Below are 20,107 nucleotides of genomic sequence, written 5' to 3'. Positions count from 1 at the left end.
TGGCAGATGACCCAGGACTTGTATGCTGATGTGGCATCACTTACACCATCATCTGAGCCCTTACAGATGGTCTACAGGCATCTTCGACTTACTTGGAGACCCATGAGGTCACTTGTGTGCCCTCACAGCCATTGGGAGCACCACAGGTTTATTATGTGGAGAACAAGGGTCAACCCCTTGTCCATTACTTTTGGAAAGTCCAATTCATCATTTTGGCACTTATGGACTTCACCGGGCCTCTTAGAGAGCCCAACGACATGCATTATTGATTATTCAACCTCTTGGGAGGCTTATTATTTTGTTTATGAGCTAGTTTGGTGGGCTTGTCACCAATAGATAGTTATTTACACATTACTTTTAGTTGATGGGCTAATGTAGGCTCAAATTAGGTAAATTTGAACTCCTAATGAGTGTATAAATAGGAGAGACATGAATTCATTTTGTATCATCACTTTGGATTGGATCATACTCTCTCTTAAAAATTTCGCATTTCTTTCTTGGAGGACAAATTGGAGCATGGATGAATTTTGATGTTTGAATTGGATTTTCTTATCTTGGAGCTTCTTTATTATCAAATTGTTGACGGTTGGATATGATCTCTTACATGTAAGTACACATTTAATGCTATTCTTGTTTTACTTTGTCATATACATTGGAATGGGATTTTTGCTATACTAGGGCTAATTGTTGCATTGCATAATTGCGAAATTGTGGAATTATTGTTTCTATATAGCATCTCTCAATGTATGGGCCATGTATGTTGAATGAAATCTCCTAGGGATAATTCTACCATTGAATTTATCTTGATAAGCCATCTCTTTTTGCAAAGTGAAGTATAAATCTTTGAGGTCACTTATTCTTGCCCTAAAGGCCAAGCAAAGTAGTCCTTGAGGCCTCCTTGACCGAGAAACAAAGTCCTTTCTCATCATTCTCCTAGACTCCATTCTCCCCAAGGGATTAGGCACTGATCTACCAATAGGTGGTCACTCAAAGAACCATTTTTCTTCACCTTTCCCCTTCTCTTCTAGGTCTAGCCAAGTTGGGTCACCTAGGGCATCACTTTCCCGACAAAGTAGCCATAGAAAAGTTTAATCTCCTAGCCTCTACAGCGTTGGTGTGTCCTCAAAATCTCCTCCAAATTTGAAGAAATTTCGACAGTGGGATTGTGAGATATCCCAAGCCCTAGCTCTGAAATCAAACTTTGCCTTGGTGTTCCCTAGGCTAGTACCTCATTGGATCAATTTGACACATTTAAGTGGAAATTCTTGTTTTGATCCTTTCCCCTTCCTTTTCTGGGTTAAAATCATCATTGGTTGCTAGACTCCCTCCCCTTAACCTAGGTTGGGTCCACTTGGTCTCGTGTGGTTCCATACCTTTGAAAAGTTAATTCTTCAAGAACCACTTAGGAAATCAAGTTCAATAAGGATTTTAGGAATTGGGAAAATCCTTTACAAGGCATATTCCTCTAACCTAGCACTTAAATCCTCACCTCATTATCCTAGAAATCTTTGTACCTCGCCTGAAGAGCAAGCAAACTCCATTCTTAACCTCCTTCTAGGAAAAGGATCCTTAAGGTCACTTCACATCCATTTGTTAACTCATCCCTCACAAGTGACTTTCAATATACCGGGTCTCCTCCCATCAGTGAAAATTCGTAAAGAGTAGGGAGTCTTAGCTGAGGTGACACTGGGCTAAGTCTCCATTGTTGCCCTTGATCTAGCAGTTGTCCCTTTAGGAGTCCCTTTTAGGGCCCCTGCTAGTTTGAGCGGTAACAGGGATCAGAGTGGCAGCCCCTACTCTGAGAATTGTGCCTTAGGTGTACACTTCAGGGGACAACAAGCATGTTGTAAATTTTTGGTTTGGTGGATCAAAGTAATAGAGGGTAGTCTGTCCTTCAAACTTTTATGAAGCGATAGAAGTAAACCATGCCAAGTGAAAAATAATTGGAATTTGTGTTGAAATTGTAGCTATGATCAGTCTTCACAAAAATTATTTATTATCATTGTACTTGAGAAGAACAAAATTATTATTGTTTCTAAAATCTTCTTCATGCTTTTGAATTGGTCAAAATGTATTTTTGTAAGAGAAAATTATTATTTTTATTTATAATTTCAAATGGCTCCACAAGTGCTAAGTCAGCCCTTCTAGACGGTCAAGTCGGCTTGCCTAGAAACACACCCATTCGGATCACATAATGGCTAAATAAAGAGGTTAATTTGCTCTCCTTGGCAAGCAATTCGATCTCACAAGCTTTAATCATCTGCTCTCCTATGTGAAGGTCTTCAAGGAAGTATACAAGGGTTAGCATCAAGCAAAGAAGTCTATTTTTCTCTCTCGTTGAAGTCTGTATTAGTTCGTGGCTCCTATGGAACAAGTCTGAGGCCTGTTTCTCTTTGAAAAGGTCCAAAGATCTGCTCTTTATCCAAGTTTCTTGTGATCTGAAGTTTGGAAATAGGCCGAGACCTAGAAGGATACTCCAGACATCTTTTTCAGTGGTCCAAAAGCCTACTTGTTTGAGATCTCTTGTCTTGTGAAGGTGATCTCTAGGCCAAACCCTAGAGGGATATTATAATCCTATTGTTCTATTATCTGAGCTCATTGATTGGTTCGAGATTGTAGCTGCCTCAGGCCTGTAACTAGGTAGAGATCTGAGGTCACCTCAGGTCTGTCTCTAGTCCGAGATCCAAGCCACTTCATGACTGTGATATGGTCCAAGTTTTTTGTGCTTCCACAGATCTGTATCCTATCCGAAGTCCCAACCTCAGAGGGAAGAGATCCAAGCTTTGTTTCTGTGGTATGGTGAGAGGATCAGCCTCTCGTTTGTGATCTTGTTGGAATACTTTGTGAAGAGGAGCTTAACACCTGTAAAAGCCATCTTGATTGGTCAATATTGTCTATGTCTTGATGTCTTGTTGAAGGATCTCTTTAAGGAAAGGGTTGCTGGGTTTTTACCCCTTGTGGGTTTTCCCAGGATAAAATATTGTCTCTTGTTATTGTGCACTGTGATATCTACTTTCTTGTCATTGCTATTAGTTAAATTTCTGAAGTGTAATTATTTGATGAATAGGAATTAAAAGAAGCCCTAATAATTCACAAATAATAATCATTAGTTCAGAAATAGTGATTGTACACATTGTACTTGGTTTTCCAACAATTTGAAGACAACATATGATGAGCAAAGAAAGAAATTCACTGTAAGAGAATCTGAAACGGTAATGTACAATACCAAATAAGAAGCTGCCTTCAATGGACCAGATAAAATCAGCAGCAGCATTGCTGTAGATACCTGTAAGATAAATCCCAAGCAAATCAAATTCTACAAAAGTAGATAACAAAAAATGAAAATCCCTTTTCAGTGCCTACTTATTTTCTGTGTCATGCCCCAACAGGAACATAGGTTGATGAAACAAACCATAGTTTTTCTGCCAGCAGATATACCCCATCTCATGGAAGAGATTACTAGAGGGAGTGGAAAAAAGCAGCCAAAATAGTTCTGCAAGAACCAAGCAACAGATTTTAGAACCACAAAACTCTGTTCTTTATACCCACACCATACTAAATAGCATTCACTAGAAAAATGTATTAAGAAAGAAAAGAGGCAAAATAACTATATTAGAGACCAAAGCTACACATAAGCCCAAAAATGTCACGAAACCAATAAACAGGATTATCATTATGTTGCTTTTGTACAATGACTCTGATCCCTGAAGGAGAATTCCATGTTTAATTTCTCTTTTAAATAAAACGTTCTCTAGTTCTCTTTAAAGATCCAGTGAAAAGCATCAACATAAATCAGGTTGGTCTTCAGAACATTCAATCTGTTCTATAATAAGAATATCAAGTTTCTTTTGTAAACAGCCAATAGAATCATAATGAGACTATCGAAGGAAGTCTGAGCATGTGAATGATGGAAGGAAAGCTCAAGTTGAAGGAAGATTATGATAGATCAAGTCAAAGGAGGAAAATTGAAAAGATATAGGAGTCCAAAAATTCACTCCTTGCAACAAAACTAAGAACCCAGAACTCACTGAACCAAGAGGATAAAACCAACTAAACACAATCAAATGGATACACAATCCTTGACATATCACTACTTCTACAAAAGAAACAATGAGATATCTTTGTTGGTGCACCATATCTTCAGTGTTGAACTATCGAAGTATTATAGATTGGCCTTGTTTACCGCTACGTGTCAACTACCCATAGCAATACAGCCCCTTTTTCGCAAAAGGGGCAGCACTGGATCGATGTGTCTGTGCCATTCAATTGTCATCATCTGCCCGATTATGTTATGTTGTAAACCCAGTCTGCACGTGTAAATTGTAAATAATCTTAGCAGATATGAGTCATGTATGTAAATCGCCTAGGCAAACCTAACTTTCTAGTGATAATCTACGTTCCGGAAGGTTTTTTGTCTCACCGATCCATGATCGGCAGAGTTTTCCTTCAACCTAACCCCAAAGCCGAAATGGATTTTGCCATTAGAATCTTAGGCGACTCCTAGTGTACTTAGTCCAATCTACGTAAAAGTAATTTGGAAATAACTCTAACTATTTGGTTAGGTTATTACAAATTGCTTGATCTGCTAGATTATAGTTGTGTCGCAGAACTGGGTGGTCTATGAGGGTCTATGTCAAATGGGTTTTCCCCCTTGAGATGTAAAATTGTAAAAGTCATGATGTAAAGTGTCTTGAGGGTTAGAAAATGTTTTAATCCCCTCATAAGTCCTAAGTCCTAGGTCCTATGTGATTTTTTCAAATGGGCTAAGTTTGAGGATCCAAAAAGTATTAAAAAAATATATATATTAAAAATAACTAAAAATAAAATAAAATAAATAAATTAAAAAGTAAATTTAAAATAAATTTTAAAAATTAAAAAATAAAATAAAATAATAATAAGTCAAAGTTTTGAGAAAATAAATGCAAAGTTTTAATTTTTTAATATATTAAAATGCATTTAAAATTTTGACAGATGAGATTAAAAGGGATTTTGATCCTCATCGACGGTCGAGATTAGTTTGACATGGATCACTTGAACTAGCCGTTGGGAAATTTTCCTTTAAATAGGGTGTTAGGGGTCATTTGAGATGAGATTTGATCTGAGAGTCTGGTGCTACAGAAAGCTCTCTTGTAGGCATTTTTTTGTGCAATAAAGAAAGACTTTGGGGTTAAAAATCTTGCTGGTGTTACTCTTCTGGAAGTGTCGTAAGATTGTTTTATTTTTCTACATAATTTTATTTTCAGCCATTGATAATAGCTTAATGAAGATTGATCTAGGCACAGATATCTTGTCTAATCTCTGGGGTTTGAATGATAATTTAGATTTTAAAATATAATGGCAGGTATCTCCATTTGATCTGGATTTCACTATTGTTTTCTCCCTCTATGTTAATGGTTGATTTTAAGCTGTGCAGGAAATCTTAGTTTTGAGTTTACCAGGCGTTAGGGGAAGTTCTCGGCTGAACCAGCCAACTCCCGAATTGCGTTTTCTGAAAGAGCCCAGCCAGTTTTAATCCCGGCTTATCATTTGAATTTTTTTTTATGAATGCATGAAGGGTTTTCTGAAGTATCTCACATTAAATTTAAATTCTAAAAATATTACTGTGGATTATTGACAAATCTGGCTGCTTAAGAGTCGAAAATCTGTAAATATTGTAAATTTTTAGCTGGTTTTAGGGTTTTCAGTTTTGTTTCTGGCACATTTTACTTCTCGGTGTTCTGTTTTTGTTATTGCAGTTGCAGGTCGAAAGAAAACATTTTGTCCGAAACCAGATCTAGGCCCCGGAGGGTAAGATCTGGCTTCAGGATTAGTTCTGGCAGGAATATTTACTTCAGATTTGGAAAATTTTGCGGGGTTTTCATCAAACAATCCGAAGCGGAAAGATTTAAGATCTTAATTAAGTTTTATGAAAATCATTTGTTTAAGGGTTTCTGAGCCACCGGTTTCGGTTTATCTGCTGCCCAAGCTATTGTACCTGCATTTTTTGAAGCCCCTCCAAACCCTCGTCAACCAGCAAAATAGCAGCTTCATTTCATTACGTTATTCCATACGCCTCCCCTCTTTGCGTGCTAGCATTTTTCCGCTGCCCATCGTCCTCCCCACGCAGTCTCAAACTAAGTCCCCTGCTCCAGCGTTCTGCCTTCCCCGCCATCTCCCACACAGTTTTCTAAACCATTCAAGTGCTTGTTTCCCCTTGTTGTGTCTCCCAACCCAACTGGTCCACAGTTGGTCATCCATTATCCCATAGGGTCTACCCCCTTAGCCGCAGGATATGGCTTAAACGAGATATCGAGGATTAGGGTGACAGCCCCCGGTCTAAGCGTTGTCGTGACAATCTGTTCGACAACATTTTTTGGCGTCGTTGCTGGGGACGTTTTATTCTCGGCGTTTCAACGACATTTCCTCATATTTCTTCTCATTTCTCATCTTTTCATTTGAACCGGCAACGGCAACATTTTTTGGCGCCGTTGCCGGGTCTAGAGTTTTTTTGTCCTTGGTTTATTCAACAATCATCTTTCATCTTTCTCATCTCTCATTTGAGCTAGCAGATTCAACATTTTTTGGCATCATTTGGATCTCATCGCCTTATCTTTCGTCATATCAACACCTACTCTTCAGTTCGTTTCTTGTTTGGGTGGCGACTCCATTTCTTTTCATTTATTTTTTCCCAGACAAGAAGCCTCCTCATATCTGCTTGTTGGTTGCTTTTTGGATCCTAGAATTAGATTCATTGTTCAAGTGGCGACTTCACTTCTTTCATCTCTTGATTTTCTTGAGCAGAGATCTCTTTCTATCATCCATTTGGTCCCTCGTTATCCATCATGGATTATTCGTTTAAACCATGTCATTTTACTGATGATCTCCATGATGTTCCGGAAGTGGCCATTCCTAAATTACCTTTGTTCTCGAGTGGTGATTCAGTCGCTGTTAAAAAGCATCTAGGCAGGTTTACTCGTATAATGATCATATATTGTAGACCCCCTCAGTATAATCATGAAGATGTCAAAATGCATCTTTTTGTCCTTTCTTTAAAGGGTGATGCTTTGAATTGGTTTAACAATTGTCTTAAGGATTCTTTCACTTCTTTACAAGACATTGTCAATGCTTTTAAAGATAGATATGGTGATCCAGATAGCTCGCCTTGTGCCCCTAAAATTGTGCAACATAATGAAAGTAATCTTATAAAAGGTCCAGCTGTCGATGAAAAATTTCAAGACAATTCTTCATATCAGAATGTGCCATCCACCTGTACCATTGCAGATCAAATCCATGATAGTGGAAAAGCAGGGACAAATTATAAAATCAGTATCGACAATGAAAAAGAAGATCAGAAGCAAATTATACAAGAACTAATGCGGCTGGTAAAAAATATGGAGATCAATCAAACTAATTACGCCAATGATATGAGAACTTTATGCACCCACCTGGAAAACGTAATAAGGAGATGGAGATCATGCAAAATCTGCATGCTAAGGAAATTGAGGCCATGAAGACTAATCATGACACAGAAATTAGTTTTATGCAAAGCAAGTTATCAGGCATAGAGGAAAATATGACGACCATGAAAGCTAATCATGATAGAGAAATTAATTTTATGCAAAATAAGTTATTGACCATGGAAGAAGACCATACCAGGGAAATCAGTGCTATGAAGGATGAACACTCTAGTCAGATGGATGTCATTACAATACAGGTTCAGAAATTTCAGCAGCTATCAGAGGATGAAAGAAACCAGGGAACATCAATAGATCAAGAGCCTCTTTATCTGTTACAGCAAGCTCCATCTTATTATGAGGTCCTTTGTTCCATTGAAAAGTGGATAAATGAAGGTGACCTAGATAAAAGGGAAATTAATAATAAGGTTGATGCTCACATGGTTAATCCACCAGTCATAGAAGATCAAGTTATAACTCATGGCACTTGTGAGATTGATCCATCATCCTTGACAGGGTAGATGCAGAATGAAGAAAGACATGTCACGCATATCTTACATACTTCATCTGAGAGCTTTGAAGCAGAAAGTTCCACGTCATCAGTGATACAGCCTGCCACAAAGAAAAAGTGCAAGAGAAAGAAACTTAGAAGAAGATTTGATGAATCAGACGGCTGCGAGCAGCTTGATTTTCAGATAGGAAAAAGTCCTACCATATGCAGAATTGGACATGGCACATCCGACAAGCAGCCGACAGATTTGCCTGAAAGCAGGCAAATGCTCAGTATACACTATATTGAACACATTTGATGCCATGGGGCATCCTTTGTATTTCTAACCCTACTCCTTGTTTTTTCAACATTTTCATTTCTGTTTTAGGATTAGATTTACTTTTCATGTTACTAGATAGTTAATAAATGAAGAGCTTATATCTTTCCTGTGCTTAATGTTATATGATGATTTTTGAATGGACGCTACTTATGTTTTGTTGTGTGTTGCATGGATGCAGATTTTGGATTCTCACATTCCTACAGTGCAGCAACGTGTCCCCAAGTAGAGCCAGATGTTGACCGCTACGTGTCAACTACCCATAGCAGTACACCCACTTTTTCGCAAAAGGGGCAGCACTGGATCGACATGTCTGTGCCATTCGATTGTCATCATCTACCTGATTATGTTATGTTGTAAACCCAGTCTGCATGTGTAAATTGTAAATAATCTTAGCAGATATGAGTCATGTATGTAAATCACCTAGGCAAACCTAACATTCTAGTGATAATCTACGTTCCGGAAGGTTTTTGTCTCACCGATCCATGATCGGCAGAGTTTTCCTTCAGCCTAACCCCAAAGCCGAAATGGATTTTGTCATTAGAATCTTAGGTGACTCCTAGTGTACTTAGTCGAATCTACGTAAAAGTAATTTGGAAATAACTCTAACTATTTGGTTAGGTTATTACAAATTGTTTAATCTGCTAGATTATAGTTGTGTCGCAGAACTGGGTGGTCTATGAGGGTCTATGTCAAATGGGTTTTCCCCCTTGAGATGTAAAATTGTAAAAGTCATGATGTAAAGTGTCTTGAGGGTTAGAAAATGTTTTAATCCCCTCATAAGTCCTAAGTCCTAGGTCCTATGTGATTTTTTCAAATGGGCTAAGTTTGAGGATCCAAAAAGTAAAAAACAATAAAAAATAAAAGATATAAATAATAATAAAAAAAAATTTAAAAATTTAAAAATAACTAAAAATTTAAAATAAAAAAATAAAAAAAAAGTAAATTAAAAATAAATAAAAAAATTTAAAATAATAAAATAATAATAAGTCAAAGTTTGAGAAAATAAATGCAAATTTTTTAATATATTAAAATGCATTTAAAATTTCGACGGATGAGATTAAAACGGATTTTGATCCTCATCAACGGTCGAGATTAGTTTGACATGGATCACTCGAACTAGCCGTTAGGAAATTTTCCTTTAAATAGGGTGTTAGGGGTCATTTGAGATGAGATTTGATCTGAGAGTCTGGTGCTACAGAAAGCTCTCTTGTAGTCATTTTTTTGTGCAATAAAGAAAGACTTTGGGGTTAAAAATCTTGCTGGTGTTACTCTTCTAGAAGTGCTGTAAGATTGTTTTATTTTTCTGCATAATTTTATTTCCAGCCATTGATAATAGCTTAATGAAGATTGATCTAGGCACAGGTATCTTGTCTGATCTCTGGGGTTCGAATGATAGTTTAGATTCTGAAATATAATGGCAGGTATCTCCATTTGATCTGGATTTCACTATTGTTTTCTCCCTCTATGTTAATGATTGATTTTAAGTTGTGCAGGAAATCTTAGTTTTGAGTTTACCGGGCATTAGGGAAGTTCTCGGCTGAACCAGCGAACTCCGGGATTGCGTTTTCTGAAAGAGCCCAGCCAGTTTTAATCCCGGGTTATCATTTGAAAAAAAAATTATGAATGCATGAAGGGTTTTCTGAAGTATCTCACATTAAATTTAAATTCTGATAATATTACTATGGATTATTGACAAATCTGGCTGCTTAAGAGTCGAAAATCTGTAAATATTGTAAATTTTTAGTTGGTTTTAGGGTTTTCAGTTTTGTTTCTGGCACATTTTACTTCTCGGTGTTCTGTTTTTGTTATTGCAGGTTGCAGGTCAAAAGAAAACATTTTGTCCGAAACCAGATCTAGGCCCCGAAGGGTAAGATCTGGCTTCAGATCAGTTCTGGCAGGAATATTTACTTCAGATTTGGAAAATTTTGCGGGGTTTTCATCAAACAATCCGAAGCAGAAAGATTTAAGATCTTAATTAGGTTTTATGAAAATCATTTGTTTAAGGGTTTCTGAGCCACCGGTTTCGGTTTATCTACTGCCCAAGCTATTGTACCTGCGTTTTTTGAAGCCCCTCCAAACCCTCGTCAACTAGCAAGATAGCAGCTTCATTTCATTACGTTATTCCATACGCCTCCCCTCTCTGCATGCTAGCATTTTTCCGCTACCCATCGTCCTCCCCACGTAGTCTCAAACTAAGTCCCCTGCTCTAGCGTTCTGCCTTCCCTGCCATCTCCCACGCAGTTTTCCATTTTCCTTCACGCAGTCACGATTCCAGCGTTCCAACCTGCAAGGAATCGAATTTTCTTTCAGCTGCTCCAAACCTTCCATCGCTGCCAGATCTGTCTATATCTCCTCAGGCTACCATTCACCTTCACGCAGCTCCTTCATACCTGCGTCCTTCCACGCTGCTCTAGCACCTACAAACAAAAGAAAAAAAATAAAAAATAAAAGCACGCTGCTCCTCACACTTCTACTGTCCGGATCTGCATACGCACAACCTCAAACCCTCACCACCATCGCTGCAGCACTCGTCCAGGCAGCTGTACCCACGCGCACCTCACTTGTACGCACCTCCCACGCAACAAAAACTCTCCCTATTTTCTTCACGCAGCATTAGTTTCTCACCCGCTGCCCCTGCGTGCCAAATCCGTCCCACCTGCTCCATTCTTTGCTCCTGATCCGCAGCAGCAATCTTCAACGCATTCCTCTTGCTCGAGCCCAATCGCTGCAATCTCCGCTGTCGTCTTACGTCCAAGCCTGCACACAAAAACAAAAACAAAAAATTCATTCAGGTTTTATGCGTATGGTTTTTCAGTTTTTATTTTCGTTTGGTTCAGATTAATTTAGTTCTACTGTACCGTATTTCTTTACGTTAGTTCATTTTAGTTTTAGATCTATTAAATTTTTGTTTTAATTTTAGATTTAGATTTTTTTAATTTAGATTTAATTTTGTTTAAATTTAGATTTTAATATATATATATATATATATATATAGATATATTAAAAAATCAAAAGAATAAAAAAGGTTTTTATGGTTTTGATTTATTTTCTGAGTTAGCGTTAGTTCATTTAGAGTTAGATTTAGTTTAGATTTTAGTATTAGAATAAATTTTTAGTTAGATTTTGGTTTTAGATTTATTTTATTCTAAGATTTGTTTAGTTAGGTTTTAGTTTTAATAAATTTTCATTTGGTTAGAGTTAGACTTTTGATTCTGTAGTTTTAATTTTAGAATTAGATTTATTTTATTTAATAAATAATATCAAAAAATATTAAAAAAAGGCATGAAAAAGTTCCTTTTAAGTTCTTAGGATCTGGCTGGCTTTAAAATTAGACTTTGAGTTTATTTAAAATTTAGATTTAGATTTTTTTTAGTTAGGTGTTAAGATTTTTATTTTTAGTTTCCTGTAGCTTAGGTCTTAGAACTAGATATGTTTTAGTTTTGTTTTGTTTTATTTTATTTTTTATTTTAAAATAAATTTAAAAATCTCATGAAAAAAATAAAATAATATAAAAATATTTTAAAAATTAAAAAAAAGCTAAACAGAAAATTGAAATTTCATTTTTTGGCGTCTTTTGTGGTATTTATGTTCCATTTCTCTATAGCTAAATGCACTTAAATGTTTATTTAAAGTTGGCTATATGAAAGTGGTATCTAGTCAGCATTTAAATTGTATGGTCATTTAAAGCATTCAATCTTTAGAAATTTAATTGCTGGATCATTATTAAAGCGTTGAGTTTATTGAATAGCTTGTATCGCTTGGGATATTTGATGATAAATGATTGTTTTACAAGGTTCATATTTCTGCAACGTTTGATAAACAATTATTTAATCATTAACTCCATAAGGCACTAGTACATTAACTCCTAAAATCAATCAAGTACTAGTATCGCCTTGCTGTGTCTCCCAACCCCACTGGTCCACAGTTGGTCTTCCTTCATCCCATAGGGTCTACCCCCCTTAGCCTCGGGAGACGGCTTAAACAGAGGGATCGGGGATCAGGGTGACAGCCCCCGGTCTGAGCATTGTCGTGACAATCTGCGCGACAACAGGCCCAATCTCAACCCCTGGGAAGAAAAGAAATACTTCAGCCTTAATGGTTAACTTCTACAACATAAGTGATTTGAGCATGTCCACAATGGCTCTAGTCAAGACCTAACAATTAACAATGACCCTATGCAGAACCAATAAATTAAGATCTGCAGCAACCTAAACTACCTTCATTAGGGAGAAATTAGAATAAAAGCACTTTCGCAAGAATGATATTAATGCACAGTTTGTTAATGGTAAACAAATAGCAGTTAAAAATAACAAGATGTAGCCAAGTATTTTCCTAAGATCTATAAGATAGTTTGTCCCATGATAAAAGAAATGGAACTCAAAGAGCACTGCAAAAAATAAGTCAACTCCATTGCACCATAAAACAAGAATGTGTCCCAACAAAAATGAAAAATTAGAAAAGAAAAAAAAACTGTGTCAGATCAACCCTGCCAAACATCCATAATTTACAAAAACTAATCGTAAGGAATCTAGTGTTGTGTACACAATCCAGACAAGTTTACGAGGCATTGGACTATGTGTACATTAGATATTTTGTATGTGAGTTAATGATTTGCAATTATGTTCTACTCTTAGGAATCTATAGTGTCATATTTCAATATTGGTTGGGTACCGTTGATGCCGCCTAGCACACACACCTAAGTTAGTGTGAGAAAAGCCCTTAACCCCACAAGGTGTGGCTTGGTGGCACAACCAAGAGATGGGATTGTCACCTATTCCCAACTATCTCCGTTAAAGCTCTCTCTTAGGTAAGCTAAGGGGGGTGGGTCCCTAATGAAAAGTTATATGATATGAGTTTCGAGGAGATTAAGTTAAGTGGAGATACATATCAAAAAAATAACTTGACTCCAAGATGTTAACAAGCATATGATATATGAGCATTATTCAATAATGTCTTGAAAGTATAGGCCAGTGCTTCAAAGAAAATGACAATTGCTTGCTCAAAATGAAAATCAAGATACAGTGATAGACAATCCTGCAAAATCAAATGTTCGACCAAGATGAACATATAAATATCAATTGCAACTATAAAAGAAATAGTACTTGAAAGCAAATGCTCAAATGACAAGATAATGACATCAACTACTCATGAGCTAAATAACTATCAAAGCAACAAGTATACGAAATAACCTGAAAATAGAGTTGCACCAACGAAAGATATTCCAAGTACAAGAAAGCAAATAGTTGCAAAAGTAAAAGATCCAAATACTTGCAATATAAAGCAAATGCTTCTCGAGAAAAAGATAATAATAAAACTCAAATAAATTCAAGATAGCATACATAGGAGAGTTGTATTGCAAGTAAAGTGAAGATGTGATGTAGAGATGCTCTTGGTTTATTTTAATAGTTGTATTCTAAAGCAAAGTTTCAATTGAACTCTGGTCCCCAGACCTCATCCCCGCCCGAAAATCCGGATCTCACAATGAGGAGTCAATAGGGGTGGAGGGTCCCTAAAGTTTATACAACCAACTTAAGTTGGAGGTTAATTTTAGAAATGCCAATTAGCAATAAAATGTGCCTAAGTGAGATGCATGTAAACTACTTGCTCTCTGTTGAAATTTCTAAGTATTACCTGTTAGAAATTTTATCTGTATTCTTTGGTTTATTTCTCCTACTTGTTAATTATGAACAAGTTATTTAATCATATAAATACTAACATAAACAGAACACAGTCTCAACCATCTACAGATCAACAGCTGAAAGAAATAACAAACGCACAAGTGACACCGTTATTTTTGGACAACTCGTCCCCAGAAAAACCCCAACTTGGGAAAATCGGTGCAGCAATTCTGAGGGTTATTCTATTATGCAATCTTTCTGAGTAAAACTAGGTGCCAAACTGGCTCACCCGACATAGAAAATAATCCGGCAGTAATACCTCTCTATTCGGAAGCAGATATTTGGAAAGTCTGCCCCACAAAACCCTTTCCAGCACAATCTGAAGCTCAGCATCAGCCCACCTAGCCTCTGCGTCAGCCCTCTGAGACTCTGGGCAGTGTCTACGGCCCTCTGTGACACTCCTGCAGCCTCTGTGTGGATGACGCAGGCCCTTCTGGCCTCTGCGCAATCCCTTCTACCTTTGTGTGGCTCCCTCTAGCTCAGCGTCTGCCTCTCTGCCTCTACGTTGGTCTTTCGACACTATCTCTGCCTCTGCGCTGGTCTTTCGGCACTATCTCTGCCTCTCTGCCTCATACTCACTACCCCTCACTGCAAACTAATCATTGATTCGACTTCTCTTAGCAAACCCCACTCTAGAGAATCGAATGACTGGTCACTCTGGTGTATTCTCCAACTGGCCCTCAAGCCTCCTCTTATACTTTCTTGTTGGTCCTTCAACAGCCGAGATTACATCTCTAATCAATGGCTAAGATTAGATTTGGTTTGATCCAAGTCATTTCAAACCTTCTAACCGAGTTTTATATTAATACCCATTAATATTTTATTTTTCCTAAGTTTAGACTTAGGAATTCCATTAAAAATATTAATTATTTTAATATCTCCTTAACCGGGTAGAATCTGCCCAAACCATTTTTGGGTCTTGGAGATCTCATGTGCTTTAGCCTCTCCACCAATTTTCATGGCTAGAGCACATTCGATGCTACCCCAAATCAACACTCCCTCTTAGCAAGGATTGTGATCTAGTAATACTCCACATTGAGCATCACTCTGATAATACGGCACCGGTACCTATGTTGATGCTAGGCCTACCAGCCCAGCATCCTCTGCACTGTTGCACCCTGTATTGCTGCCCATGGCCCTGCCACTGCCACTGATGCATCCATACGGCAACTCCCTTTGCATCCGTGTTGCTGCTGGTCTTTCTCCAAACACTACATCTACACTGCAACCCCTTCTCATCATGTTGCATCATGCTACTACACTGCAACTCAGTTACTGAAAAGTAATTGATCCACCCAACTACTAACATCTCTGTCAGGCTAAAAACACTCCCGATGCTGAAGCTCTCTCTACCACTATCTGTGAAAATTCTATCACTACAACATCTGATTTACTTTGCCTACTTATTTTCAATAAGTTATTTATGAAATTCTTTCAATAAACATTAAAATAAATTATGCTGCAGATATCACACCATAATACAGAAACAAGCACATGCACAAGAATCAACACATCGACACAGATATTTTGGACAACAATCCCCAGATAAACCCAATGTGGGAAAACTGGTGCAACAAGGGAGGATTTTATTATTCAGCAATTCTTCAGTACAACCGGGTGCCAAACTAGCTTACCCAATAGAAGGAAAAAAATTCTCCAACACTTCTCCCAGTCCCAGTGTCAGCCTAGCTAACCTCTGCATGGCTCCCAGACTCTCTGCGTCAGCCCTGGACCTCTCTGCGTCACCCACGCAGGCCCTCTAGTGACTGCGCAGTCTCCCGCTGCCTCAGCGTCTACCTGTAAGGCCTTGCGTCTGCCTCTGCGCTGGTCTTCTGTTGTTGATCCTGACTCTCTACTCCGTACTTGTTGCCTCCTGCTGCTCTCCAAACCACTAGTTCGAATTTCTCAACTAACCCTGCTCCAGAAATCGAACTGACTAGTCTCCCTCAGTGTATTCTCCAACTACCCCTCAAGCCTCTTATTGTACTTTTCTCGTTGGTCCATCAACGGCCGAGATTAAGTCTCTAATCAACGGCTAAGATTAGATCTGGCTTGATCCATGACTTTTGGAGCATTCTAACTCAGTTTTATATTAATTCACATTAAGTTATTAACATTTTATTTTCCCTGAGTTTAGACTTAGGGACTCCATTAAAAATATTAATTATTTTAATATCTTCCAAATTGGTTAGATTCTGCCCAAACCCTTTCTGAGTCTTGGAGATCTCACCTCTCTACCAATTTTCATGGCTAGAGCACATCCGATGCTACCCGAAATCAACACTCCCTCTTAGCGAGGACTGTGCTCTAGTAATACTCCTCACTGAGTATCACCCTGATCATCCGGCACCAGTCCCTATGCTAATGCTAAGCCTCCCTGCCCAACACATTGTTGCATCCTGTACTGTTGCCCATGGCTCTGCCACTTCCACTGTGGCATCTGTACGGCAACTCCCTCTGCATCCATGCTATTGCTGGTCCTTTTCTCCCAACACTGCATCCGCACTGCAACTCCCTCTGCATCCGTGCTACTATCACCCCCATTTCTGCTACTGAAACGGGTTCTTTATCATCCCCATCTTTTCCCTAAAGTAATCAAACTTTGTCCTTCCAAGGGCCTTGGTGAGGATGTCCGCCACCTGTTCTCCTGTAGGAGTGTAGCTCAACTGTACAGCTCCTCGTTGGACACAATCTCTGACAAAGTGACACCAGATATCAATATGCTTTGACCGATCATGAAACACTGGATTCTCAGAGAGCTTGATGCAACTCTGATTATCGCACATGATCCTGGTCGCCTCCATTTTCCTTCTGAATAGGTTCACAAGCAGTTTTCTAAGCCATATGGCCTCACACGAAGCTGTGCTCGCCGCCATATATTCTGCCTCAGATGAGCTCAGAGCCATGGACTTCTGTTTCCTACTGCACCAGGAAGTCATTCCTGATCCAATGTTGAAACAATACCCAGAGGTACTTTTCCGATCCACTGAACTTCCTGCCCAATCTACATCAATAAATCCACTCAATCTAATATCCTTACCGCTGGGTGTACAAGAGTCCATAATCGATTGTTCCCTGTAAATACCTGAGAACATGTTTGGCTACTGCCCAATGCGCCTTCATCGGTTCCACCATGAACTGTCTAAGGGTGTTGACAACGTAGCAAATGTCTAGCCTGGTAATGACCAAATACATCAGGGACCCTATGAGCTGCCTGTATAGGGTGGGATCAACATCCTTGTCTTCTAATGCATCAATCTTCTTCCAGTTGGTGATCATTGGAGTAGCCATGGGTCTACAGTCCTCCATCTTGAATCTTTTTAGGATTTCTGTAGCATACCTCCCTTGCCCAAGGCAGATCTCTCCCTTCTGCTGCCAAACTTCCAACCCTAGGAAGTAATGCATTAGTCCCAAATCTTTCATATCGAATTATGTGGCTAGATTCTTCTTGCAGTTCCCAATGAGCCTGGATGATCCTGTCAGAAAGAGATCATCCACATACAATAGTAAGATTAGCGGCTCATTCTCTATAACCAGATAGTAGAGATTCAGATCCGCGTCACTCTTGACAAATCCCATCTTCTGCAAGTAGCCATCGATTCGACCATACCATGCTTTAGGTGCCTGTTTCAGCCCATACAAGGCTTTCTTCAATCTTCATACATGAGACTTCTTCTCATGTGTCTCAAAGCCCTCTGGTTATTCAATGTATACCTCTTCTTCTATTACCCCATTCAGAAAAGCCATTTTGACATCCATCTGATGAATCTCCCAACCCATCTGAGCTGCAAGAGATATCACAGTCCTAATAGATGTATACCTGGCTACCGGGGCAAAGGTCTCCTCATAGTCAATTCCTTCCTTTTGAGCATACCCCTTAGCCACAAACCTGGCCTTGTATTTCTCAACACTGTCGTCTGCAGCGTATTTGATCTTGTAGATCCATCTCGAACCTATTACAGATCTATCTTGAGGCCTTGGCACTACCTCCCAGACATCGTTCAACATTATGGAGTTGTACTCCTCTACCATCGCATCTAGCCAAACCTGATGTTGAGCTGCCTCCTAGAAACTGGCAGGCTCCCCATCCTGAGCTACTAATGCCTGATATCTATCTGGTTGTTTTCGCTCCCTCTTATTGTTTCTCGGCGCACCGATGAAGTCCTCTGCATCTTGCAAAATCTGACAAAGTTCCCTGCTAGCTCTTCCTCTGCCAGCAGGTGCCTCTATTAGCTCCTCCTCATCCTGTGAATCTTCCTGATCCGAGGAAGAATTCTTTACTTTTGTTGGTTGAAGAGGTTTAACCAACGGCTCTTCTTTTGACTACTCCTCGGAAGGCATCTCACGAGATTTTCTGAAAGCCCTGTCCTCCATGAACTTTACATCTCGTCGAACCACTACCTTCCTACTGCTCCCTGGAAGATAGATTTTGTATGCCTTAGCGTTCTCACTATATCCCACTAGATATCCTTTTTCCACAGTTTGATCCAGCTTTTTTCTCTTTTCCTCGGGTATGCGGCAATATGCTAAACTCCCAAATATCCTGAAATCACTGACTTCAGGCGTCTTCCCTGTGAAAACTTTCTCTGGAGTAATCTTGCCCAACGCCCGATGAGGAGTTCTGTTCTGAACATAGATTGTTGTGTTGCATGCTTCTGCCCACAAGAATTTTGGCATATCTTGATCATACATCATGGTCCTAGTTGCTTCTACAATAGTCCTGTTCTTCCTTTCAGCTACTCCATTCTGCTCTAGATTGTACAGAGTTGTCCACTCTCTTTTGATGCCCTCCTTAGCACAAAAATCAATGAAGTCCTTATCGACATACTCTCCTCCATTATCTGAGCGCAAAACTTTTATTTTCTTCCCAGTCAGATTCTCCACCAGAGCCTTGAACTCTTTGAATCGACAGAAAACCTCATCCTTGGTTTTCAGAAAATAAATCCAAGTTTTCCTTGAGTGGTCATCAATGAAGGTAAGGAAATACTCAGCACCACTAAGAGCTTTGGTGGACATAGGTCCACAGATATCTGAGTGTATCAATTCTAGTACACTCTTGGCCCTGTGTTTACTCCTAGGAAATGTTGCCTTAGCATACTTTCCTAGAGCACATCCTTTGCATACATCATCTCGTTCCATACTAAAGATCCAGAACTCCTATTACAGTGCTCCTAAGAATTCTCAGAGCCCCATGGTGCAAATGTCCTATTCTTCTGTGCCATAGTTCATTCAAGTCCTTGTCTCCATGACTACCTATTAGTGCCATTGGTGATTCTAGTTGTAATCTGTACAACCTGTTACTTTTGATCCCGATCTCCACTTTCTTTTTCCAACTCGAGTGTTTGACGTATACCTTCTCCTTGATGAAGTAGAACTCATAACCCTTGCCTTGAAGTTGCGACACGGAAAGTAAGTTCATCCCCAATCTTGGTACATGTAGCACATTTGTAACGCATAACTGTTCTCCCGATTTTGTTTGAAAAACTATGGTACCCTTCCCTACTGGAGTACACTTTGCCTTGTTCCCCATGATGATCTGAAAGTTCATCTTCTCTTCTCGATACTCTGAGAAACATTCTCTAATTCTCGTCATATGCCGAGAGGCTCCACTGTCTATATACCATACTTCTGATGATGCAGAACTAGTCATACAAGCCACTTCTTCTTCCATCCTAGAAGCCAACATGGAGAAATCAAAATCTCTTGTTCAATTTTCTGAAAATCTATGTGAGTCCCCTGACGTGGATGCCTCTACATCATGGTATCGACCCATAACTGATTTTCCCTTCCTGTCTCTGTTTACTCGCTCTGATACCATGTAAAAATTCTATCACTGCAACATTTGATTTACTTTGCCTACTTATTTTCAACAAGTTATTTATGAAATTCCTTCAATAAACATTAAAATAAATTCCCATAATATAGAAACAAACACATGCACAAGAATCAACACATCGACACAGATATTTTGGACAACAGTCCCCAGAAAAACCCAATGTGGAAAAACCGATGCAGCAAGGGAGGATTTTATTATTCAGCAATTCTTCAGTACAACCGAGTGCCAAACTAGCTTACCCAACAGAGAGAAAAAAATTCTCCAACACTTCTCCCAGTCCTATCGTCAGCCTGGCTGACCTCTGCGTGGCTCCCAGACACTCTGCGTCAA

At 38.9% G+C, this 20,107-nt stretch overlaps 1 protein-coding gene across 4 annotated transcripts in view; it reads right to left on the bottom strand.

Moving 5' to 3' along the window:
* The window catches only part of LOC149138125 (uncharacterized), a 437,257-nt gene that overhangs the window by 334,180 nt on the left and 82,970 nt on the right, over positions 1 to 20,107 (bottom strand). For 2 of the 4 annotated variants that reach the window (XM_089449303.1, XM_089449304.1), the window contains exons 2-3: positions 3,413 to 3,493; positions 3,227 to 3,286 (exon numbers count right to left, since the gene is read on the bottom strand). The exons of the other annotated variants lie outside the window; for them this stretch is intronic. In XM_089449303.1, the coding sequence (XP_089305429.1) occupies positions 3,227 to 3,286; positions 3,413 to 3,493 (141 nt within the window). The remainder of the gene's footprint in view (positions 1 to 3,226; positions 3,287 to 3,412; positions 3,494 to 20,107) is intronic. 4 annotated transcript variants of the gene reach the window in all.

The sequence above is a fragment of the Pinus tabuliformis genome, chromosome X, assembly GCF_031772625.1.
Source record: "Pinus tabuliformis cultivar Carrire ecotype Pingquan chromosome X, CPIR1, whole genome shotgun sequence".
Taxonomy (NCBI): Eukaryota; Viridiplantae; Streptophyta; class Pinopsida; order Pinales; family Pinaceae; genus Pinus; species Pinus tabuliformis.
The sequence above is the reverse complement of the archived record's forward strand: the minus strand, read 5'-3'. Positions and strand labels throughout refer to the sequence as shown.